Source organism: Poeciliopsis prolifica, unplaced genomic scaffold (genome assembly GCF_027474105.1).
Source record: "Poeciliopsis prolifica strain line A6 unplaced genomic scaffold, Auburn_PproV2 SCAFFOLD031, whole genome shotgun sequence".
NCBI classification, from domain to species: Eukaryota; Metazoa; Chordata; class Actinopteri; order Cyprinodontiformes; family Poeciliidae; genus Poeciliopsis; species Poeciliopsis prolifica.
Window position 1 is genome coordinate 754,458 of NW_026562406.1, and position 26,284 is coordinate 780,741.

The 26,284-nt window shown below is 40.3% G+C and overlaps 1 protein-coding gene across 2 annotated transcripts in view; it reads right to left on the minus strand.

The window, feature by feature from the left end:
• Positions 1 to 28: 28 nt before the first annotated feature.
• Positions 29 to 26,284, minus strand: part of atp2a2a (ATPase sarcoplasmic/endoplasmic reticulum Ca2+ transporting 2a) — a 28,420-nt gene continuing 2,164 nt past the window's right edge. The window contains exons 4-21 of one of the 2 annotated variants that reach the window (XM_055050635.1): positions 23,667 to 23,771; positions 21,944 to 22,082; positions 13,406 to 13,486; positions 12,940 to 13,025; positions 11,995 to 12,459; positions 10,689 to 10,777; positions 10,500 to 10,602; positions 10,259 to 10,390; positions 10,069 to 10,188; positions 9,764 to 9,982; positions 8,826 to 9,161; positions 7,867 to 8,087; positions 5,959 to 6,161; positions 5,777 to 5,862; positions 4,971 to 5,104; positions 4,745 to 4,862; positions 3,850 to 3,970; positions 29 to 721 (exon numbers count right to left, since the gene is read on the minus strand). In XM_055050635.1, the coding sequence (XP_054906610.1) occupies positions 708 to 721; positions 3,850 to 3,970; positions 4,745 to 4,862; positions 4,971 to 5,104; positions 5,777 to 5,862; positions 5,959 to 6,161; positions 7,867 to 8,087; positions 8,826 to 9,161; positions 9,764 to 9,982; positions 10,069 to 10,188; positions 10,259 to 10,390; positions 10,500 to 10,602; positions 10,689 to 10,777; positions 11,995 to 12,459; positions 12,940 to 13,025; positions 13,406 to 13,486; positions 21,944 to 22,082; positions 23,667 to 23,771 (2,772 nt within the window). In that variant the 3' untranslated portion in view covers positions 29 to 707. Of the gene's footprint in view, positions 3,971 to 4,744; positions 4,863 to 4,970; positions 5,105 to 5,776; positions 5,863 to 5,958; positions 6,162 to 7,866; positions 8,088 to 8,825; positions 9,162 to 9,763; positions 9,983 to 10,068; positions 10,189 to 10,258; positions 10,391 to 10,499; positions 10,603 to 10,688; positions 10,778 to 11,994; positions 12,460 to 12,939; positions 13,026 to 13,405; positions 13,487 to 21,943; positions 22,083 to 23,666; positions 23,772 to 26,284 lie in introns of both variants that reach the window. The other variant, XM_055050634.1, reaches the window with a different exon arrangement.

The following is a 26,284-nucleotide window of genomic DNA, read 5'->3' on the forward strand; positions in this document are numbered from 1 at the left end:
GTTTCAAAGTAACCAAGACAAATGTGAGTAAATTTCTCATGTATGAAGATAATTTTTTTTTATTTACCTGAAACAATTCATGGGATACATCGTACAATTATCTGAAAATACAGTACAGCAGTTTGGCAACGAAACGCCAGTGTCTGACGTACTTACAGTAAAACATTGTGCATCACTGCACAGCCGCCCTTCCCAGATATGGCAAAAAAATAACAAAGAATCCTCCAAACACGTTGCACGTCCCAGTGCAAAGCGAAGAAAGCAAATATAAACCAAGGTTTTTGTTTTGTTAAATGTCCCATAGAAGTATTTCCTTAGAAAAAAAAATGGACAGATTTCTTTTAAGCTTTATAACATTTGTACTAATCTGACGAATCGATTGTTTTACTGCTGCTCTACGCTGTTGATTAGAAGATTCTGATGAAGCAGCTGACATGCAGCATGGAGCACTGAATGACCTGTACAGTGAATTCAATCAGCTTCCAAAGATGGAGGGAGAAATGTTTCGTCTGATGCTCCTCATGCAGGAAGACGGGACCGACTGCTTTCTGACCGACGTTCGTTTACAGCCTCGGACTTTGCAGCTGCAGGCAGCTCTTTGCAGAGACGCGCTGCCCCAAAACACACATGCACACCACAAAAACCAAACCCAAAGTTTCTGCAAAGATAAACAAATAAAATAAAATAATGAAAGCGCAGAGGCGGGCTTATTTGGCCTTTCCTGTGAAAGCAAACAAAAAGAAAAGGAAGAATCAGACGGCAGAAATCATGTGTGGGAAGGTCAGATAGGATGGGACCCCATGCAGGTCACGACAAAAACACACACACACAGAAAAACAAATGTATCAAAGTTATATCCTGTATTTCTATATGGGCACTTGTTTTTGCCAGTCTACAATCAAAAACAACCAGAGCCAGCAACACTGAGCCTGGAAACAGAAAAGGTTTCCAGTCAGTGTGGCGCTGGCTCCTGGTGGCACTGAAGGCATTTCACAATACAGTCTCAGTTTTCATTCTCTCTGTTGAACCTTAATATACATACAGCAGTAATGAACAGACGGGGTTTTTTTCTGAAGATGAGCTGGTAGTCGGCATGCTGATTAGAGAGTTCTCACTCTGCGGGTAAAACTCCCGACTGTTGATCAAAAAAAAAAAAAAAAGAACAAAAAAACCCACAACCAGCACAGGAGTGAAGCAGGCATGCAGAGAGGCGCTAACCGAAGGAGACTCTAGTGTTGCTGTTTTATGACATCGACAAATAAAATATACATACAATCTACTTTGTATGTTATGTACAGATATACATCAACTGTTTCAGCCTTAAGAGTCCTTTATGGATTTTTTTTGGGTCTTTTTTTCTTAAAATGTCCACGTTGTGCTATGCTCATAAGACTAACAGCTTCTTGGTGCTTTTTTTTTTTTTTCTCTTTTACATATTCAAGTACAGTATGTGCGGGATACTCACATATTAAAATCATAACAGCAGGAATAAAGGCAGAATCTAGAGAAAAGCTGAAGATAATGATAAAAAAAAAACAAAAAACCAAAAGACTTTTCTTCAAGTATACACAGAGCGAATAATGTGTTGGTACTTTGGTGAGGAGGTGTGGAAAAACAATCTAATATGGGGAGCCCAAAGTGGGTCCTTGGGGGCCGGCATCCTTCACATTTTAGTTCTCTTCCTGCTGGTAGTAAACATGTAAATGTTCTTCTTAGGCCTTTTAATGAGCCATCATTTGATCCAGGTGCGTCAAACCAGGGAGGGAGCTAAAACATGCAGGATGCCGGCCCTTAAGGACCCACTTTGGGAACCACTGATAAATGTAACTTTGACTGTAGCAACATGGGAGGTGTTGGGCACTTTTGAAAAATGTAACCTTTAATTTGAGTACATTTGTTTAGCGGGAAGTTTTTTTTTTTTTAACTCTCCTGCAGTCTCAGTGCAACCCTCGGGAGGAGTGTGGCAGATATCACGGTCAGACCGTCAGTTCCCGAAACGACACACAAAAAGAAAATGTTTGTAAAAGCGTACGTGGGGTCAGTGTGACCCCGCCGGGCAACACACCAGTTAAGAGCTTGTCAGCTCTCAACCATCCTGCTCACCGTTTGCGGTGGACAGTCAAAGCAAGTATCCTCCTCCAGCCTATTGGCTGAAAGAAATACAACACTGTGTCGCTATATTTAGCAACATCTGCGGAATAAATAAAATTGGTATCATCCAAAACCGGCACAATCAGGTCAGTCATTTTAAAGATCGTTGATTGGCCAAAAAGCTGCTAATTGGTGCACCTCTAATTAATTTATTTACATAACTAAAAAAACATCAAGTGTAAATTAAAATAATGCCTCAGATAGATTTATTCTGAAGGGATTGGTACATGGAACTTTGCCAAAAAATATTTAACATGATATCCCACTGAATAAATGTACTCAAATGAAATGAACTCATTTTAAGGCTTTTCTATATACTTTCCATATATACAGCATCATTTCATAGGAATGACATTTCACAAAATTTGACTTTGCCAATTAACACCTTGAAATTGGGCCTGTGTCTCTTTCCAGCTCTTCCCGGCACGCCGCCTTCAGGAGGTCATCACAACAATGTTCCTCTATTAACCCTTTATGAACCTTTTTTTAATCAGTGCTGCTCTGAGAAGAAGCTCCTATGATGAGCTCAGCAGACGTGCAGCTCTGCCAGGTGTTTGCCAATTGCTGCTGGCTAGTCTGAAGGAGCCAAGATGAGACTAGGCATTTTGCAAACCTGAATGGTTGCCACGGGAGATTAAAGTATTCCTCAAACATGCATGAAAGAATTAAAGCGACACTCCAGATGTGTTTTGGAATAATATTGTAACATGATGTAAAGCTCAAAAAAGTTGATTTCACATCATACTGGCCCTTTAAACATCTTTACCATGGGAACCAACTAGCCTATTTATCAACAGGCTGTATCAAAAGTTGCTGTGAAATAAACTTGTAACACGTTTTTGTCCTTTTCCCCATAAAAAAGACCAGAAAAATAAATTTAAACATTTATATAAAAAAAGATTAAGATGTGTGAGCATGTGCGCCGCAAAACAAAGTGGTACGTACCTCAACACTTTTAGTGATAACCTTTGAAATGGTGTTTAGACAAAATGGGTACTTCTGGTCATAATAACAGCATTGAGGTAGCTGCGCTCTGCCTGGTGCAGAAAAATAATAAAGGTGTACAGAGTTCAATAATAACTGAGATTCATATATTGCAAGACTTTCCCCTCCTTTCATCTCTGCACTTTTCAGGTATTACAATCACGCATCCTCTTCACACACCGAGACTCTTTGTTTCCTCCCTAAAAATTACAAAACATTAATAGAAAATAGTGTAAATTCTCTGTACAGCTAAAACACAAAACTCCAACATCACAGGCTTCTCTAACTGCTCACTATGGCGCTAGAAGATGGGAGAAGCCTGGCAGGAAAATAACAGATGTAATTTCAGTCATTAAAATATGACTAAATACCAACCCTTCTCCCCGCAAAAAAAAAAGTTAATAATAATAAATGTATCAGTGGAGATGTAAATAGAACATATGTGACAGTGGTCAGAGCAGGTGCAGATGTCTACGATGAGTTATTCAGAGTTAATGTAACTGTTAGGTGTGTGTTAACGTCCACTTCACACTGGTGTGCAGGAGGGCTAGTGTGCCAGAGTCAGTCAGGGCCACAACATGGCGGACACGTTAGTGTCTGTGCTGTAGATCCACAGCACCAGGGGCAGGGCAACGGCCACGAAGGGCCAGGAAATGCCCTCAGCGCATGCAGACAGGGGGCAGCCTCCCCGGGACGGCTTCTCCAGCTGTTTACCCAGGTCCAGGTAGTTCCGGGCGGCGAACTTCAGCAGCTCGTCCAGCAGGATGACGGGCAGCGAGATCTTCAGCACCATCATCCACTGGGTGGTGTCCAGAGGGGTGATCTGGAAGATGACCTGGGTGCAGTACAGAAACAATGGTTGGCAAGAAATCACGTAGTCGTCGTGGGATGACTGCTGGGTGGTGGCCAACAGGGGGCGTAGTGGTACACAACTACATCAGGGAGCTTCTACTTCTCATTTTATTATTTGAAGGTCTTACAAACTGGTCAAACATGTCAACATTGCTGTAGGGCTGAAACGATTAATCGAACCAACCGTGATGAATTGATTCATGAAATAATCTTAATACTACTCCTGACTTAATCAATAGTTTAGTGATTAATTAACTATGCACACTGAAAGAAGTACATTTACTGAAAGAAGAAGAGTCAGAGCGATAACCAAGCCAAAAATGTATTTAAACATTTAAGGTACATAAAACACCCGGTACAAACTCAGTTTTAAGTACATTACATACAAAGTAATAATTAACAAACCAACTAACCTGGATTTATAGTAATTATCTACAAAGGTTATCACAAGGTTATCCCTTTAAACTAAAGAGGAATATGGCCACAAAAAAAACAAAAGAAGAAATTCTGACTTTTGACCTCAGAAAATGTTACTTAATCCTATAAAAATAAAAAAAAAGTCAGAAATTTTTTTTTTCAGTGACTAATTCTCTTCTGTTCAAAGTTCATTTTTCTTTGGCTTAAAATTGAATTAACTTTACTGTAATAACAGCATATGACCACTAGAGGGTCCCACAATGACTCCACCTGTGTTTGGGAAGAAACTGCTTCCTTAAAATGTTGAGACAAGGTGAAGTTTATCACAGAACAAACTCACGGGGAGAGGCTCCACATAGAGGATGAGGAAGTGGAGGGACATGGAGAGACAGATGGCCCCCAGCAGCCAAATGTTCTCCCAGGGAGGCATCCGCAGCAGGGACTGGTTCTCTGACAGACTGCAGCGAGGACAGAATGCAAATGGTTTGTTTCAGTGACACAGCAGGTCCTCCTCCTCCTGACAGCAAATGCTCCTTCTCCAATGACAAAGTAAAAAGTGGAGCCACCTGTTCAGAGCGTTGCACATCTCGATGGTGACAAGCACGGAAAGAGCCATGGTCATTGGATACGGCGACTCGAACACGTGGCAGTCCAAGCCTTCGAATTCGGGGTTGTCAGGGCTGCACTGCAGGAAGTGGCTCTGTAGAGAGAGGAAAAACGAGCAAAAATACTGTTAAAGCTGCTATGGTAACTTCTATGAAAGTATGCATTTTTTCACACATTATCTGTCTCATATATATTTTGTCAGGGCATGGTGACAATTTTAACAAATATGGAAAAAACATATATATATTTATATATATATATATATAGATATATATTTTTTTTTTACTAAAATGTACCAACTGGAGCTTTAACAGAAGCTCCAGTTGAATCTTTTTGAAAGACGAATGAGCAAAACTTTCAGTCTGAAAAGGCAAAATTGGGCTATAACAGTCTGACACAGTACAGTGTGAAACAGAACAGCATCAGCTGGAAATGTAACAAATGTTGGAATTTTGCTCCCCAAACAAACCTGGAGCAACAAGCCCCATATACTTGGGAGCAGCAACTTATGTAACATTTTGGGTTTTACAAAATGATACACAGCTCTTTATGAACTGTGTGATACTGTGTAGTAACATCCTGTTGATCAGGTGACTCGTTTAATGCGTAAAAATGAGAAATCACCTCAACCTAATGCAAAAACCTTTTACTGATATGAGTTTTTTTTTTTCAAAATTGGCATGTTTCCTTTCAGCACATTTATTTTCATAATTTCAATTTGCACAATTTTATGGTGAGTGGAAACAGCTATTGTTGGAACATTTACCAGCTGGTAGAGAGTGAGCTGTGGGCCGTCCTCTGAGACTGTAAACCACCAGGCAGCAGCTCCCACAGTGGCAGCGCCCACGTAACCTGGTGACAGAAAAAACATTCCCGTCACACAGAACATAAAGGTTAATAAAGCTAAAAGAAGGCAGCAGCAGTTTCTTTCTGGTTTCATTAGCTAACCTCCAATAGCCAGGTATCTGAAGAAGAGCCAGCCAGAGATCAGCGGCTCCTTGGCGTTACGAGGCGGCTTCTCCATGATGTCCAGATCCGGGGGATTGAAGCCCAGCGCGGTGGCAGGGAGGCCGTCTGTCACCAGATTGACCCACAGCAGCTGAACTGGGATCAGAGCCTCAGGGAAACCCAGAGCGGCGGTCAGGAAGATACTGATAGGAGGACAAACGCTGTCAGAAACAAACAAACTACTCTGCACTCAATGATGAATCGCTACCATTGCGTCTCTGGATGCACTGATATCTGAGGTTTAGTTTCGCCAGAAACCGAGCTGAACTGACTTAAAAAGTTTCTTTTTTTAAACAGACTTAAATGTGAATACTCAAATACAAATGTATTTTTATTTTATTTACCAGAACAGCATACTTATGCTAGTAGTTTCACAAGCTTGGATCAACGTAAAAATAACTTTAATTTGTGCAGCCAGTGCAATTAGGAGTAGAACAGCTGACATAAAATTAGTGATAAAGAAACTGAAACTGACTGACTTTGGTCAAACATGTCAAAATAAACCTCAACAAATTTTCTTTCAAATGATTCTGGAAGTGCAATTAGAAATTCTAAATATAATGTTAAAACATAATTAAGCACGACGTCGCTCAGAGCATAAAACATAGAATTAGACTTAATAGATCTGCCCTTGTTGATTCTAGAATTTTTTTCAACGTTAAGATTGGTGCATCTCTAATTACACTGGCTGCCTGTTATGTATAGAATAGATTTTAAGTGTCTTTTGTTAACTTATAAAGTTTTAAATGGGTTAGCTCCCCCTTATATTCAGGACCTTTTAAAATTTCAGTCTGTCTCCAGAACCCTCAGATCAAACAATCAGCTTTTACTTACAGTCCCTCGGACCCGACTAAGGAAAGGAGATCGAGCTTTTTCTGTTGTTGCTCCTAATCTATGGAACAATTTGCCTTTTCAGATTAGATCTGCTAGCAGCCTGGATCATTTTAAATCGCTTCTCAAAACTCATTTTTATATGTTGGCTTTTAACTGAAGCAATTTTTGATATTCTGTTTTTATCTATTTGTGCTATTGTCGTTCCTGTGCACAAAGGAATTAACTTTGGTGCAGTTTTATACCTGTTTTAAAGTGCTATATAAATAAATTTGACATTGACATTGACATACTTTACTGTACCTTGCAACAGCATGTGGTCGAGTTACAAAAAAAAACAAACTTCAATGTATTATGTTACAAATTTCTGTTATAACCAACACAAAGTAGTGCATACTAGAGGTAGTGGTCATAAGGAAAACAAGATACAAAAGAAAAGCTGGTATATTTTTAGGGTAATCCTAATTGAAAACTTGTGAGGAAATACAAAAGATTTCAAATTGGGTGGGGGTTCTCCTTCCAGTGGAACAATGGATCTAAACATTCAGAGTTAACAAGGAATGATTCAAACCAAAGTACAATTAAAACGACTTCGAGAAGGTTCAACACTAAATCCTACTGAAAATCTACAACATTAGCAAAAATACAGTTAAAGCTGCTATGATAACTTTCATGAAAATATGCATTTGTTAAACATATTTTCACACAGCTTTAACAGAAGCTCCAGCTGAATCTTTTTGAAAGAGGAATGAGCAAAACTTTCAGTCTGAAAAAGGCAAAAATGGGATATGAAAGTAAACAGTCGATATACTAGATATAGTCAATGTACGATATTCCCTGGAGCTCACAATTTTGCACTACAATGTTTTGGATTATGACATAAAGTCCACTAAAGTGTATGGTTGTAGCATAACAAAATATGAGGCTTTACAAGAGGGATGAATCTGTTTTCAAAGCAACACATAGTTTGAAAAATGAGAGAACATCAGTAGCTGCAGGGCAGCAGAGGAAACTCACCAGACAACCTCACCCACGTTGGAGGAGATAAGATATCTGATAAACTGCTTCATGTTATTGTAGATGGCTCGGCCCTCTTCCACAGCAGCCACTATGGAGGAGAAGTTGTCGTCTGCCAGGACCATCTCTGAGGCCGACTTGGCCACGGCCGTGCCGGACCCCATGGCGATGCCGATCTCTGCCTTCTTCAGAGCGGGAGCGTCGTTCACTCCATCCCCCGTCTGGAGGTAAACACGTCACAGTGAGGAACTGCAGTGCCAGCAGGGGCTGCGTTTACATGCATTATGTAATTCCGCAATTTGACATTTCAAAAATAAATTACTTAATGGAAACGTGGTAATTTCAAAAACTCTGGTTTTTCAATAAAAACTTTTGAAGTTCAGATGAGGTGTTTTTCGGCCGTTTCAAAATTGGTTTATTTCACAAAACTTCAATGGAAACACTTTTTTTGCATCACACAACAAGTTAAAATAAGCTAAATAATTTCCATTTGCATTATTTATCTCTTTTCTCTCTACCTACCAAAAGTCTTTTGTTTTGGTCTCAACTAGCCCTTTTGTTGAAAGACAATTTTGCAGAGACTTCACAAGTTTTTATTTATGGTTTCTGTCATTTTATTTATCTATTTTAGACATTTAAAATGTCTTCCAGTGTTAGATGTTGATTAGAATTTAAAGTTTATTAATCTTTGATAATGTGTAATTGCACTATGATATCATTATCATTACGTTTCTTGAAAATACTCTCAAACGACAATATTATTGCAATGACGTTTGGAACAATTTATCGTTTAGCAAACTTTGTTATTGTGACAAACAATTAAACAATTGTTTAATTGTGTACTTTTGATTTTAATTGTGTCTTTTATATAATCAAAACACCGCAATTCCAAAATTGTGTTTTTTCGACATCAGGGGAATATCAACAAAACTGGTGACTTCCTTCCTATGGCTGCTTACCATGGCAGTTATTTCATCGAATCCTTGCAGGAACTCGACTATCTTGGACTTGTGGGAGGGCTCGACGCGGGCGAAGCACCGAGCCTTGGTCACGGCCTCCCGCTGGGCGAAGGGGGACAGTTCGTCAAACTCCCGCCCAGTGAAGGCCATGTGCTCGATGTCGTCGTCTTCCATCAGGATGCCGATGCGCCGGCAAATGGCCACGGCTGTGCCCTTGTTGTCACCCGTGATCATGATGACCCGGATGCCGGCCTGGCGGCACAGCTTGATGGAGGCGGCCACCTCCTGCCTGGGCGGGTCCAACATGCCCACACAGCCGACGAAGGTGAGGTCGGACTGGGGAGACGGAAAGGGACACGAGTGTCAGAGGGTTTAGTTTCACCTCACTGTTCAAGTTTGCTTTTTAAAATGGAGCAATGCGCATCAATGAACACTGATGTTCAAACGTTCTGAGTTGAACCATCTGAGCTCTTATTGTTTTCTCTTCATCTAAACTCAGATACTGGAGTTAAAAATGTTTTCTGTAATGTTACAGCAGCCATTTTCTCTGACTGTCGCTTATGGCAGGGTGGCTCATTTCTGTCTCTAGTCCTATTGGCAGGTTAAAGTAAAATACATCTACAAAATAACACTATGGAAAAGAAATATAAAAACCAATTTTAAAATCCATACATCTTTACTTAAAATCACAGTAGGGAAACAACTAATGATTATTTTAGTACACATATGTATGAAGACAGCTAACCCATTCATTATTAACTAATTGACCTCCAAGACAACACCTTCTGCGTTTATCTGGCAGGTTGATGGGCAACATTCTGGAAAATCATCATTGAATAAGCTAAAAAGCAAAAGGTCCCAACATCAAACCTTGGGGTGTTCCACAATTATTTTCAGTTGCCCCATTCAAAAAGCTACTGAAAATGACAAATATTCACCTCATACTCTGAGAATTTAGTGGTGTCGGACAGGACCATGTCCTCTGTTTTAGGGGGGCTGTCTCGTGTGGCCAGAGCCAGACACCTCAGCGTGTCCCGACCTGTCCCATACTCGCGAATAACGGACATGATCTTTTCCTTGACGCCTTGAGTGAGGGGGACTTTAGAGTTGCCCACTCGGACGTGAGTGCATCTGTCGATGACGCCCTCCGGGGCCCCCTGGGAAGCAGAACGGGGATGTTAATTATTCCCACTGAACCCAACCCCGCAGACCGACTCTCAGCACTTTTTTCCTTCCTCTCTACCTTCACGAACATCTTGCCGACAGCGGAGCGGGACTTGTTGGGGGTGCAGTAGACGGACATGGACTTTCTGTCCCGGGAGAACTCGAGGGTGCACTCTTTCTTCATCAGCTGTTTGATCACCTGAGGCGATGAAAGGCACGGTCAGTGAGAAAAACCTGCTGAGTGGGAGCAGTGGGCGGCTGCCACTCACCGAGTTGCAAGCGTTGGCTCTGTCGATCTTGGACAGGTTGTGGACTTCTGTGTCGAAGACGTTCATCTTCTCCACCAGACAGGTCAGCGCTGTCTCTGTGGCCTCGCCCACCTTCTCGTACACACCTTTCACCTGACCGATCAAACACAATCCAGGTTACTCATTTCCCTCTTTGTCATCCTGAAAATGAAATGCGTTAATCATTATTTTTTAATCGGCTCAAAAAGCAAGCTGTTCCGACCTCATTGAAGTCCAGAGAGGAGTCATTACACAACGCACAGATGGTGGCCAGTTCCACCAGAGCCTCATACTGGGAGCAATTCACTGGTTTGCCATCTTGGTAACTGTGAAGAGGTGTATTAGTCTAAAATCTGCTTTTGTTGCACTGTAAAAAGTTGATTTGTCTCCTGTATTTGTTCATTATACTCACACTTCTCCTTCAGGTGCGTAAGTTGAACCTGTGATGGTGAATTCTGACAGAGAGCAACTTTCTCCTTCTGCTTTGTTGAGTACGAACATCTGAGAATCAAAGAAGTTGAAATCGTGAAGACTGATCAGAATCTGTGTCTTCACTGGGACAGCAGGGGGCAGCACTGTTCAAACAGCGAGCTGCCTGCAGTGCTACTGAGTGTGTTATTGGTAGCTCCGGGCTGGGAGGCAGAAATAAGTGTTTCCTTGCAGAAGTAAACAAAAGAGACTGCCAGGAGGCGTAAGTAAAGAGGAAAGCTGTGTCCAAAAGGAAGAAGTCACAGTGCCAGGCAGACCTGGTGGTTTGTAACTCAAACAGATCAGATATTCCTTCTTATTGCATCAACTAAACACAAAATGCAAAATCTATCCTAATCAAGTCCCTTGGTTAGACTTGGTGAAGCGTATTAATGATAAGTAGAGACGCTAGATAAACATACCAATAACTCTATTGGTCCCTATAATGGAAAACACCTTCTAGATGGGTGACAATTATATTTATAGTTCATGATTGCACTTTCTGAACCCTTTGAAAGAAGATTTGCTGCAGTTGTTATTTTACTTGCTTGACCAAGTCAACCTGTTATTTTAGTCAGTTTTGGTTTCTCTACATCTGTTCTTTTTTATGTGTTTTTAGTTCTTAGGAAAAGAGAAAAAACAAATTTTATCAAAATATAATCTGAAACTTCAGATCCAGCGTGGTTCTAAATTGATCATGTACTTCCCAGCTAATCTTGTCAAAATAAGCAATTACAAATTGCATGATAAATTAAAATGAGCACAATAATTTCTGTTCTGATGATTAATATGTTTTGAATGGCAGAGACTTACAAAGACTTCATAATCCATTTTTCTATGGTTTTGATTGTGCTTCATTTTGGATAATTATAACATGTGTCAACATTACTGACAGCCAAAATGTCCTTTTCCATAATGCATGGTCAAGTAGCTGCATTTTGTTGCTGATTAATACAGAGAGATAAACAACAACCACAGTCTGGCCGGCTTGCTGCTTTGTGACGCAAGGTCAGTTATGCAACAGCAGCTCTGCAAGCCGTCAGCTGCGTGTAGATAAGAGGAGCAGCAACACATTATCCGCTTGTTAAAACCTTGGATACCTGATCATAAGGAAAACAGTCTTAATTCTGACAGCGTCCTCAGGCTGCAGGCAGGAAGTAAAAAGATGAAAAGACACCGATCACAGAGCTGCTTAGTAATGCAGCAAGAGAGGGAGTGTGTGAGTGTGTGTGTGTTTCTGTGAGCCTCACCCTGCAGACAGACATCTGGTTGGTGGTCAAAGTGCCGGTTTTGTCCGAACAGATGACGGAGGTGCAGCCCAGGGTCTCCACAGAGGGCAGGCTGCGGACGATGGCGTTCTTCTTGGCCATGCGGCGGGTGCCCAGGGCGAGGCAGGTGGTGATCACTGCGGGCAGGCCCTCAGGGATGGCGGCGACGGCCAGCGCCACGGCAATTTTGAAGTAGTAGACCGCTCCGCGAATCCAGGAGCCGCCGTGGACGGGGTCGTTGAAGTGGCCGATGTTGATGATCCACACGGCGATGCAGATGAGGGAGATGACCTTGGATAGCTGCTGGCCAAACTCGTCCAGCTTCTGCTGCAGCGGCGTCTTCTCCTGCTCTGTGGCCGCCATCTCGTCGCGGATCTTCCCGATCTCTGTGTTGACGCCCGTGGCCACGACAACGCCCACGGCCTTTCCGGCGGCGATGTTGGTGCCCTAAAACGGCGGGTCACACACACCTTGAAACAACAAAATAATCTATATATGTACTACAACGTTTTTACGAATGTTTGAAAGTAAGACTTGACAAAAAAGCAACAGCAACGTATGCGGTAGACGTATTATCGGTAGATAATACATCTGAACCACACTGCTTTCTGGGGGATTTATGCAGAGGAAAGGCTACAGCCACTCAAGCGCTCACGACAAACTAAACTAACTAGCTTGCTCTTTGGTTACCTAGCAACAACCTGTTGAGTAGCATGCGCAGCAGCAAATTCATGTTTGACATTGAGCCTCATAACAAAAGAAAATTGTGGCTAAAACAGAAAAGGCCACGCCACCACTGAATTCCAGATATTTCAAACTAAAAACAAACCAATAATTATCAACACTGACTAATATCAACGCTTTTAACATGTTTTCAGCTGCATTGACTAGCCCCCAAAAAAGAAAGTAGTGTAGATTTTCTCTTACAGAGAACAGCATGTTCTTTTTGTCTTGATTGACGGCTCGAGGGTCTGGGACGGGGTCAGTGTGCTTGATGACAGACACAGATTCACCTACGAGGAAAATACAGAATGAAAAAATGTTGCTTACTTTGTTGGTACATGGTTTTTGATCAAATATGATTAACTCAACAAAAAAAATGTGATTGTCACTAGATTTTCTATATTTGTTTTAAATTTTTATGCTAATATCACAAGAATGTGGTGTTTTTCCTAGAGGTTGCCAGACCAGGAGAATCTTATACTGATCCCTGTCTAGTTGTCAGGGAACTGTTCTGTCGCCAAGCAGACAGTGAACTACTCTTCAATCACTTCATAGTGATGCAAAAGGTCAAACAAAACAGAAGTAATAAAAGTAAGAGTGCTCTCAGGTAGAACTGAAAAAAAAAACCCTCCAGGACAGTGTTTGGCGTCTGCCACGCTGTGAGCCTCACCTGTCAGGATGGACTGGTCTACCCTCAGAGTTGTTGACTTGATTGAACAGATGCGGATGTCGGCAGGCACTTTGTCTCCAACTACAACCAAACATGGCCCAGTTAGAGAGAGTGCACAAACAAATAAGACAGGAAACAGAAACATAATCAGAACAATGGCATTAAACTGATTCATAGAGGACTGCGGCTGCAGCATTTGCATATCAGCGATATATTTTATCACCAGTTGAGTAGCTCGTCATCATGTTTCTGCTAAGGGTTGTCTTTGCCTTGGCCAAATGAAGGCTGAACAAATGAGACGCCTGTGCTGTGATGGCAGTTACTTAGCTTTGCTGTAAACTGGAATGATAAAGTGCCCCTCATTACAAAATGTTTGCTGTGCCACCCAACAGGAAAACAGTGCAGCAATCACTGTCAGGAGAAGAAAGGGAGAACCAAAGAGAGAGAAAAAAGGAGGAAATGAAGAACTTGCGAGCCATAAACGGCCAGTCTCAAAGGAAAAGGTCTATCTTGATTGCTGTGACCCAATTCAACATCGTAATGGTACATAAAAGGCATGGAAACTGGGGAAATGGTTCATGGTATGGCACATTTCCACAGGCAAAATCCACATATAGGCCTAGAAACTGTGTCAGAGTATCACAAAACATCCTACAATAGTAGAGTAAGACTCATGGAAACAACAGCTTACCAAATTTCTAAAATTATCAAAACAAAGTGAGTTGAAACTCTCGCCTCTAACTCATTTTTCATCATGACAGCACATCATTCCTTGTGTTTCCCTCAAATTGACTTTTTTTTAAAGGGGCAGTAGTATGTAACACCTGGTTGCACCTAACATCACTTTTTAGATGCAGCTTCTTCTCAGAGTTGCAGTTTCCAAGATTTCACCTCAGAGAGCGGTGGTGGGTTTCACCACTCAGCTCCTTCAGACTAGCCAGAAGCAATTAGTAAACACCTGGTAGAAATGAGTTCATTATACAAGCTACCTCGAAGTGGAAGGCTGCTAAAAAATATTGTTAAGAGTTAAAAGAAGAGCCAAAGTAAAGCATTACTACATTACTTTTACTCAAGTAAAAATAAAATCTTTCCATGAAATTACTCAAGAGTAAAAAAGTACTTTGTGAAAAAAGATTACTCAAGTTCTAATCATAAAATCTGATTCAATACTTTAAAATGCTGACATCAAAAGGACAAAATGTGTGCAATTTTTTTCATCGTATAGACTAAAATAATTTTTAAAAAATACTAAAAATACAACCCACTTTCAGGCAGAACACTTTTTCAAATCAGGTTTTCTCCACATAAAATGAATATTTACGGGAGGCAACGTTTTTAAATGACAATATGTAGTGTTTGCTCTATATTAGTCCTCAAATGTTACAACAGACTGAGCAGACAGAAAACAGCATGAGAACAACAAGCTGGTGGAAAAGCAACACTGAGTATGAACACTGTTACAAAGCACAGACTGGAACAGTTGTTTAGTCAGATCAGAATTCCTTTCTTTAGTGCCTTCAAACCAATCAACATACACTATTCATTGCCAGGAGGCAGAGAGGGTAATATTTAAAATCAAACTGCAAGTCACTCGTTTTCTAGCCTTACATTTGTTTGCTGTGGTTGCCATCTTCAACAACCAGGTTCTATTTAAAGTGGCAGTATTATATGTTTTCCAGTCACATGGGGTCGTTTTATAGCATGATTAAGTAACTACTTTACCTTTAGTCGTTGTAAAAATGCAAAATATATCAAATACAACTTAAAAGAAATTTTACTTCGTAATTTAATGCCTTGAAATTGGGCCTGTCTTTTTAAGAACCTCCTGCTCTTTCTGAAAAGTCGCCATCAGGAAGTCATCACCATGTTTATTCTATTTACCCTTTAATGTTTATACCACTAATGAGCTCAGCAGATGCACAGTTCCACCAGGTGTTTGCTAATTACTGCTGACTAGTCTGAAGGAGTTGAGAGAAGGCATCTCCTGTGACACCAGCTGAATGGTTGCCATGAGAGATTAAAAGATTTCTCAAACACACATGAAAGAATCAAGGCAACACTCCAGGTATATTTTTACATCATAACAAAGTTAACTTGAGGGACACAAAAGGAATGATGTACTGTTTTGATGGAGAGAGTGAACAGAATGAGTGGAAAGGAAAAGAGTCATATAGTGAATCAGGCTTTATCTGTGGCTATTCTTTCATTTTTAATGTTTTATATCACAGGAACAAAATGTACAAATACATCTCACACAGATGACCAAAGAAGTAGGAAGTGACACATCCTTCTTCTTTTTTTTTGGTAGTTTTTGATTGCATGCACCTTGTTAAAAATCTGCAACTCTATTAAAAGCCAGAAGTGTCCAGAACGTCCCACTGCAGACCTGCATTCATGACGCATGTGTATGTCCTCTGTCCTTCTATGTCAACATCCTCTTTGGTTGCTGTCCAAACATCTTGTGCTGGTTTATATCCGCTTGCCAACGCTTCTCTGACTCCAGCAATCACAGATACGCTGAACTGAGTTCACACCTGGTGAAGCCCGTTGAGACTCCCCAAGGTGCTTTTTAAACTGACCCTTAAATATCAGGTGAGGCTGGGACTGAACACGTCCAGCTTTGAGTGGCAACTGCACCTGCTGTATGTTAGGGCGACAGCAGTCCAGGCTTCCTCAGAGACAGCCTGGAGGCTCCATGTGCCGATGGCGGCTGAACAAAGGCTGTCACGTTGAGTGGGCCGTTTCACATCAACAGGCTTCCCAACACATCTCCCACTGACTAAGTCATCAGTTCCATTTATGTGTGTGCGTGCAAAAGGCGCGATTCAGATTCAGAAATCAACAGTGTTTGAGAAATGCAAATGACAAGTCAATACAGCGAAGAAACCTAAACGTGTCTGCAAACGTGTTGTTTTGCAAGTTCGTTTCACTGTGACTGTTCAGCTTCGATTCCGGACACCAATGTTCGTTTCTCCTGGCAACAGCGCTACCAGAACCGTGATGTTTAGTTAACAGTTTGCTGATGGGAAAGATAAATCAATATTTAACAGGTCGCTGGTTTCTTGGCTCCCTATTTCTAATGTAAAGGCGTCAGCTTTAACAAGGGGTTAGTTCTCTTAAAAAAGCAACGTCTCTACATTGTTTTCTCTGCATTTCTGAGTTTTCTGTCATAAAACAGCAGCAGATAGTCGCCACATGATGCAATATAATGCTGTTTCCGTTACCAGGGGCAACCACAAGGGACACAAGGGGAGACTCATCTTTTTCGAGAGCAGATTAGTTACTTTATTATTAGCCTGTAGCTAAAATTATTCACACATTTTTATTTAAATACGTTTTAATTTATTGTACTAATTTTTTATGAGAATGATTTTATGGCGCCCTCATGGGTGCTGCTTGTCTGAAATAAACAATACAATTGTTTTCTTTTTGTATAAAAAAACCATCTTATTGCCCGAAATGTAACAATATAGCATTCCTTTAGTGAACATTTAATCATTTGTAGCAAAAGATGCATCTACAGCTAAAGAAATGCTTTGAACATCAACATGTGAAAAGCTCAGTGCTTTCTGCTTGACTGGGCATCAATACGCTACAGGGCTGATCCATTCACTAATTTTTACATTAACTGAAAAAAAAAGCAAAATGTGAGTTATGATTTTTTTTTTTTTTACAGAATTTGAACCAGGTGAGGGTGTAACTATGTCATTGATGAGTTTTTGTAGAACATAAACAGGTTTTTATTGTTTTATCTTCAATCTAAAATGTAGATATTTTTTGCACATTTTGTTGTGAGTGTTGTTTCATCAAATTCTTTTTTTTTTTCGTCAGTACACTCCAATTAACACTTAATTTATTACTAAATTATTTGATGATTACTTCAATAATCAATTCGTCATGATTGGTCCGTTTAATTGGTTATGTCCTACACAATTACGATGCAATACATTACACTTGGGTAGAGTATTTCTGTAGGTGATTTCTGAAGTAATCTGGATGTTATTATCCAGATTACTTCAGAATCTGGATAATAAGATTCTGAAGTCTTATAGCAAACAATCCACACTTTAGATTTGAAAATTTGAGTATTTTTGTTTGCAAAAATACTCAAATTTGCATAAAATCCCAACTAATAACTGGTGTGTGGAAGTTGAATCAGCTGTAGCTGCATTAAAATGCCAGTGTGAAGACGTTTCGATCGGTTAAACTACAGACGCACCAACAGCAGGCTGGAGGAGTGCATTCCTTTCATGTTCCAAGTGTGTGCCTCCTCTCTTCAGACTGACATCTCAGCGTCTCGCCTGTCACTGGAGTCCATAGCACGGATTCCCAGCAGTCACCACAGTAAGAAGAGCTAACGAGGCTCATGCGACCAGTTCTGGTAAAGAATCTGTATACATCTAAACGTCAGAATATTACTGCTGTTAACGACATAAACAGTCCTGTAACACTTTGCATTTAGAGGAAATGTTTAACACAGGATGAACATTTCTATTCAGACTATATACAGTCGTACTGAACCACACTGCAGTTCTGCAGATCGGTCAGAGCCAGATGAGAAGCTCCGCCTCTCCTCTGTTTGCACCTCTAACCCCCTGAGGTTGTGTTTCTGTCCATCTCCCTGGTCGGGCTAAATGAGAGCGCTTCTATCTTGCTGACAAGTGAGAACCTTTGGCCAAAAGACCGTCCCTCAGTGACAACGGACACTTGCCAGACCCCAGTAAATGCCACATACTCTCCATGGTGTCTGGAATCTCAGCGGCGGGTGCTGATGGGTACAGTAGCTGCAGAGAACAGAGCCCAGCGGGCTGGGACGGTTATCTGCAGAAGTGCTTCCCTATAAGGTCATCGCTCTCTCTCCAACTCTCTGTCCAGTAGAATAGGAGCGCTCCTCTCTCACACACATACGGACAAGCAGACTCCACAACAAGAACATCCAAACTAGCAAGCCCTCAAAACCAAACAGCAAACTGGCAGCTGACAGAGTTCACTGTTATGACAAGGACTTAAATCCAAACAGAACTTGTAAACTAACTTTATTAGCCATGTCATAAAACCATAAACTATTATTTATGGCAAATCTTTAAATAATCACTCCTACTGATATATATATATATATAATAAATGTAGAGAATGAAATGGGCTGACGTTGATGAAGGTCTGAATTAAAACTGTAACAGTGAGGCTGTGTTCAGGCATCTCTGCATCCTCCATCTCAGCCACCCGGCCAGCTTCTGCATCATCGTCATCATCATCATCATCATCATCATCATCATCATCATCATCATCATCATCATCATCATCATCATCATCACACCCCGCCACCTCATGGCATGGGTCACTTTGAAGCTCGGGTTGGGGAGTGCAGGGGGGAATAGTAGGACGGGAGCCATTGTAAGAGATGTGAGGAGGATTTAGAATGCATGTACAGCTGACAAGTTTGTCCCGACCACGGGATAAAACGTCCGCTCTTCACTCCCTGCTGGGAAGCTCTTTTTAAGAAAGCCTTGTACTGCTAAAAGAGCGGCATCCCGCTGCTTTCATCAAGACCTTTCTGCAGGAGGGCAGTGCACATCTCAACTACTAGCTGCAAATGTCTGCAAAACATTGTAAATATTAAGATAATGTTTAAAAAAAAAAAAAAAAACGACCAAACTTTTCCACCTGCAGTGTTTCCATTTAATAAGAAATGCAAAAAATAGTGTTTCCACTAAAGTTTTGCGAAGTACATCCATTTCGATACTGCTGAAAAACCACCTAATTTTACCACAATAAAAAAAGTTTGATTCTTTTCTGAAATTGGTGTGTTATGCAAATATGTTTATTGTCATAATTCTAATTTGTGCAATTTTATGATCAACAGCTACTAGCTCTCTTTCCATCAATGTTTTCAAGCATCGCATTAGAAAAGATTGACAGGAACAGCAAAATTAGAAAAGAATTTACATTTGGTTTAGGTCGTTTATGGATTTTCCAAAAAAAATAAAAAATTTATGTGCAAACAGGGAGATGGGAACACATTTGCCAAAAAACAAATGTTCACAATAGTGGGTTTGTATGTTAAGAGAGGGAGGAAACTCAAGAGAAATTTCTGCATTGATTTTTATAATGACAATCGATTTTATTTATAATCCCCTTCATATCTCAAGCTGAACTCTCAAAGGGAACATTCACACGCTGATGATGGAAAACTACAGGATTATGGCTACAGCTGCCCTGGGGCAGACAGACAGAAGACAGACTGCCATTTTGCCCCAGAAGCCTTTCTGACAAACACAAATAGTCATGGTGGGTGAACTGTCTTCTCCAGGGATAGAAACGACGAGGGTCGAACCATTTATCCACCGATTGCTGGGCAAACTCTTACCGTTGTTGGTGGTTGATTCGCTTCAAACCCGTAGATGGAAACGCTAAATAACCTGTACTTGTACACCGAGTTCCAAATTATTCTGCAAATTGGATTTAAGTGTCATAAAGATTAAAATTTTTGTTGTGCTATTCAATTTATATATGGCTCTTTGAATCACTATAATTAATTTCAGAGAGCTGGTTGATTAGTTTGTCTGGTGAGCTCAATTAAAGAAAATCTACTTAAGGATGTTCCACATTATTAAGCAGGCCACAAGTTTCAAGCAATATGGGAAAGAGAAAGGATCCCTGCTGACGAAAATCATCAGATAGTGTAGAGCCATATGACAAGGTATGAAAACATTAGATACGTAACCAAAACTGAAGTATTATCATCATACTGTGAAGAGATTTGTGGCTGATTCAGAACAAAGATGGGTTGTACAGAGAAAGGCATAATGAGGAAGGTTTCTGTTAGGCAAATTCATCAGATTAAGAGAGCAGCTGTTAAAATGCCCTTACAAAGCAGCAAACAGTTAATAGAAGCTGCTGATGCCTCTGGAACCTCAAGGTGGAGTATCCTCCAGAGGTTTGTGGTGGATGAAGCTACTATTGGTTCTACTATTGGGCCCCTAACCAGAATTCACAAGCAGAAACGGTCACAGTGGGCCCAGCTGTATATTAAGATTAATTTTCAAACAGACTTGTTCACTGATGACTGCTGTGCAACCCTGGATGGTCCAGATGGATGCAGTAGTGGATTGGTGGTAGATGGCCCAACACCCTTCACAGATTTAGTCACCTACCATCGTTGTCACCATTGCCTACTCCAGGGGTAGGCACTCCTGGTCCTTGAGGGCCGGTCTCCTGCAACTTTTAGATGTATCTCTACTTCAACACACCTGAGTCAAATCATGTATTTGTCAAATGACTCCATTTAGGAGGTGATTCAGCTATTGGATTCAGGTGTGTTGAACCAGGGAGACATCTAAGAGTTGCAGGACACCGGCCCTCGAGGACCAGGAGTGCCCACCCCTCTATGCCTCTCTTTAAGTTTGAACCAAACATTAAGTGGTCAGTTTCTTTTTAACAGAGAAAATCCCAAACATTAAGACCAGGACTAAGTCCATTTGTCTGTGTCAAGGTTAGCATGAAGTCTTCTGTAGCTATGTTCCATGATCAGGAGAGGCTCCGGGTGGGACCAGGCACCTGTCATTTTCATGAATGTCAGTGCCTCTATAAATACAGCATTCCATAATCTAAACAGCCAATGAAGGCTAAAAATAAACCCTTTCGTTATCCACACAAACTCTGACCATCGCTTCATTGACTTAGGGTGATACTGAGTACAAGATGGAGCCGCTGTTTCTGAGGACATTCCTTGGTAAGCCGGTTTCCGCTCATCCCTCTGCAGAATTATATAAGTGAGTGGGCACTTTCAAAACCAGAGCTGTACATACTGAGGATTTTCTAGCTGCTGAAATACGCTGACTGGACCTTGCCAGGAAGAATTACTCCGGCGCTCAATTCATTGACAGCACATTGGAAAAAATGTCATAACGGATCCATCGGGAGGATGCAGGAGATACATTTAAAAGAGGTGTGTGTGGGTGTGTGTGTGGAGAAGTACAAACAAAAAGGACAAGTGAGTGTTTTTTTTTTTTTAATGTTTTATCCATCCCTTAGAGACCATGGGTTAATAGGAACATCTCAAAGTACCGGCACATCACTTTTGGAGGGTGAGTCACCTTTGCAGTGGCTCTTAGCATTGGACAGACGTGAGCTTGTTGCTAAATGTAAATTGTGACCTTTGAACAATTATAGGATTTATCTGCAGCAGAGACAAATACATTCAGAAATTTTCCCAAGAAACCAAAAGGTTTCTGTCTAAATATCCCAAAAAAAAAGAAGCTTATAATAAAAGTAGTTTTGGTCTCAAGTAGTTTTAAAGGGGCAGTATTATGTGTTTTCCAGCCACATAGTATCATTTTGTAGCACAATCAAGTAACTATGTTTCCAAGAGATTCAAGGATTTCTCAAACATGCATAAAAGAATCAAGGCAACACTGCAGGTGTGTTTTTGATGAGGGAATCCTTTAAATCTTTACCATAATATATCAATATAAGGGCTGTTGCAAGACAGGAAGTAAAATGAGTTAAAAGTAGAAAGTGGAATGCAAGGAAACCTACCAGCCACTTCCACAATGTCGCCTGGTACAATGTCTCTGGCCTTGATCCTCTGTACGGTCTTCCTGTCCTGCCGGTAAACCTTCCCCATCTCTGGTTCGTACTCTTTCAGAGCCTCAATGGCATCCTCGGCATTGCGTTCCTGGTGAAGAAGACCAGAGTTTGGTCCGACTGTAGGACTTCTTCACAAACTTCAGTGTATTTCACTGAGATTTAGTGTAATAAAGCAACATGGTAGTTCAAAATTGTGAGGTTTTTAAACATTTTTACCACTGAGACATCTGAAAACTGGGTCAGTATAATCTTATCTAGCTTTTGCTAGATAAGTAAACAGAGTCCACCCTGTATGTAAGTCAATTTTAGTATTAATCCAGATATTTTAGGAAGGCCCTAGAGGTTTGTTAGAGAATATTGGTGAACAAACAGACCACAAAATCTGGTCAGAGTTGATGGATGAAGCTAAATAGAGGGACATTTCTTGAAGAAAACTTGCAAAAATCCAGATGCTGAGTAGGAGGTTCAACTAAACATAGAGCCAGAGCTGCAATGGTTTAGATCAAAGCAGATTTGCCCATCAGAAACTTTAGCAAACCTTGTTCACAGAAGCTTCCCCTTCACTCTAGAGTAAATGTAAATGTGCTAAACTGAGAATAGGTTTTTACTCTGTTTTATTTTTCTCTTTTTTTTTTGTTTAGATAAAATTTGAATAACCATCCATATTATTAATCTCACTTAAAAAATATTCACTACTCTGTGTCGGTCTCCCACATAAAATCCGATTGTAACGTGGAAAAAATCTGGAGGCGTTTTTGGAATATGAATACATTTACGAGCTACAGCATGTTTGTGTTCAGTATGCATTTTAGTTGGTCACATTCAAGTTTTCTATAAACCTTTTCCTTTAGTCTTTTCCCAGTTTCCCTTCACCAGAATGTTCATCATTATATAGCCAGGCAAACATCACTCAGAATGGCCAACCCACACAGTGTTTTTTTTATTATTCTTCAATGTGAAGCCTTTTTTTGAGACGAAAATAACTTCCAGTACACAGTGTTCATCTACAGTGCTGGTAAAATCTAACTAAAGGATGCAGACTATCATTTCTTGCGTTGAAATGTTCTGCAACATAATTATATTTGCACCCTTGATCATATAAACCTTTAATTACTTTCAGAAGATTAGAATTTGGCTGATTATGATAACTCCATTTCACACAGATACACCTGACTTTTCAATATGTTTGAAGTTAGACAGTAAACTCTCTCAAGTGTTGTCAATTCTGAAACCACACAGATAAGACTTAAGCTATGTTTCCATTATGAACACTTTATCAATATCCTGCTAACGTCGAAAATACATAATTTTGCAATTGTGTATTTCCATTACATGACAAACGCATATGTCATTAAGAATCATGCCACTGATGTCATCCTCCAACTACTTTTTCTTTGTGTTTTGCAGCAATGGGAGCATCCAGTTGTTGATTATTTGACTCGTGTGATGTGAAAAAAGGTGTTTATTTTTTTTTGCAGTTTTGCGAAGTTAGCCAGTTTCAAAAACACCACCACATTCGACTCTTAAAATGTTTTATCGACAAATACTTTTTTTCAAACTGGCTTGCTTCCATTAAGCAAACTTATTTTCAAAAATAATGCCATCATGTGGTTAATGGGCACTGAGCTATTTGAAGTACGAGAGCTTCCCAGTGTCTGACACGCCGTCTCACCTGCCACACTCCCACGATGGCGTTGGCGATGAGAATAAGTAAAATCACGAAAGGCTCCACAAACGCTGTGATTGTTTCTTCTCCCTCTTCGAACCAAGCCAGGACCTTAAAAAACACAATGATCTGAAATTAGCTAAAAAGGATTTGGAGACTTTCACCAAAGTACATTTAAGAAATACACAAATTCTGACCATAATACTACAGGCTTTATACACGGTACAGGCATGAACTGCCTGAAAAGAACAAAAAAGAAGAAAAAAAAAATGCCCAAGTGTGTTGACCTGCAAACTCATAAAGCCCATTAAAACCTGCAGCAGAGTGTTGTGTGTCATTAGGTTGAAATGACTTGATTAGCTGCCCCTGTAAAAGAAATAGTTCTAAAAGTATCCCGTGCGTCACAAGCTATTAGCTCATTTTCCATAATGTAATGAAACAATCAATTTTACAAAGTGCTATGTATCTTACTGCTCAGGAAATGAGAATTTAGAGCCTAAAAGTTTACAAAAGATGTCCTTGTCTTCACCACGCCCAACAGAGAACAGCCGGCAGTGAAACTAGACATGAGTCCGTTTTGGAAGAAGGCAGTGAAACGTTTTGCATACCTGTAATCATTTTTATCTCTGTGACAACCAGTTGGTTGTCACAGAGATAATAGAAGAACTGCTGGAATGAGTCATGTTTTTTTTTCCCCAACTGGTTTGGCTGTTCAAGGCTTCTCCCCCAGGTGGTGCTGTGCACTGCTTGTCAGCTGGCTGAGTGAAGGCTCTGTACCATTATGTAATCTCCCCAACACGCTACATGAGGGTGTAACTATCCCGTCTGGGCATTAAAAGCAACTTATCCAGCTTTGTAGCTGTATAGTCGATAACTAGATAATCAGAATATTGAAATACAATATCAAACCAAATGTAGCATCCAGTCTGCCCTTTGTAATTTAATTTTGTGGTGAAACTTAAGATGATGCACTGGTGAGTGTGTGGTTGTAATTCATCATCCAGGCAAGCAGGAACAGTGTTATGTTAGTATTTAACCCAAGGTTTAGCCAATATTTTAAAGCAAACCATAAACTTTTTTATTAATCTGGCTTAGGCTTGTCGTTTCCTAAGGTGTTGCCATATTGCATTTTCTGTTTTATTTATTTAATAATTCTATAAAATTTCATATTCTTATGTATTTTATTTACATATATTTTTTGCTATTAATTTAAATTTTATACATTTCTGTGTTTACAGTTTATGTCTTATTCTGGAAAGCTGGATTTCTGATATGGTTTAATCTGGTTCTGAAGTTTCCTCTGCATTTCCTCAGCTCTCTGTATTCTATCATTTTACCAAGTATAAAGTCACATTTTTTTTCACTTATTTTGATCAAACTGAGAATTTTTTGTTTCCGATTGTTCTTAATCTCTGTTCAGCAGTTTGTGTTATATTTCTGAAAAATGCCTGAAACAAATATGTTTGTTGTAGCTGAGTGGATATGTGACTTTATCTACTTTATAAATATAAAACAGAAACAGTTGAGGAGACTGTTGTAGTCAGCCTTCCAAAACAATCAGCAACCATCTCCTGATCAATAAATCCACAAAGTAACTATCCAATTAATCCGCGAACATGCAAAATATTCATAAAATATCTAATCGCTTCCAGCTATCCTTCATTTTCACAGCAAAACAAAGTCATCGTAAAACGACTGAAAACGATTCGAGGGACGATTCAGGGTGCTACAGAAGTGGGCCGACGACGGTGAAAGTGTCTAAACTGGTCTGAGATGAAGTGCACATGGGGGTGTGCATTAGCTGAATGGAGAGCCCTCCCTGAGTAGTGAGAGCCCAAATTTGGTCTGAAGTGCTGCTCTGTTCCCCTGTCAGACAGCGGCCACTGACACCTCTGTATCACCTGACAGACTCGGCGAGCTGCATATCAGCCCACAGGCAGACGCAGAGGGAGGTCCGCCTATCGCTACGCAGCTCTGCTAATTGTTCATCTGGACAAATAATCGCTGCAGTATTAAAGGGACAGTATTATGTAAAATCGACATTTTTCAGCTTTGTTATGTTATTCCCTCATGAAAAATATACCTGGACTGTTGCTCTGATTCTTTCATGCAAGTTTGAGAAATCTTTTAAATCTCCCATAGCAACCATCCAATTGTCTGAGCTGCCGTTTCAGATCAGCCCTCCCCTCTGATTCCACCACTCAACTCCTTCAGACTAGCCAGCAGTAATTAGCAACCACCTGGAGGGACTGCACATCAGCTGAGTTCATTATAGGAGCTGCTTCTCAGCGAAAGGCTGGTAAAAACGTTGTGAAAGGGTTAATACAGGAGCCATGCTGTGATGACTTCGTGAAGACAGAGTTTCAGAAAGAGTAAGAGTTTTTAAAGAGACAGAGGCCCAGTTTTAATTTACTTTGTAAATTTTTAAGTAAAATGTCTTTCAAGTCATATTTCTATATAGCATTTTTGTAATAACTGAAGTTAACATAGTTACTTGCTTATGCTATAAAGTGGCAAAATGTGCCTTGAATATACATAATTCTGCCCCTTAAACAGTTTATTTTTGCTTGGGAAAACATTCCCTTAAGCAATCTATGTGCCTTAGAAAGTACAAAAAGGAAAAA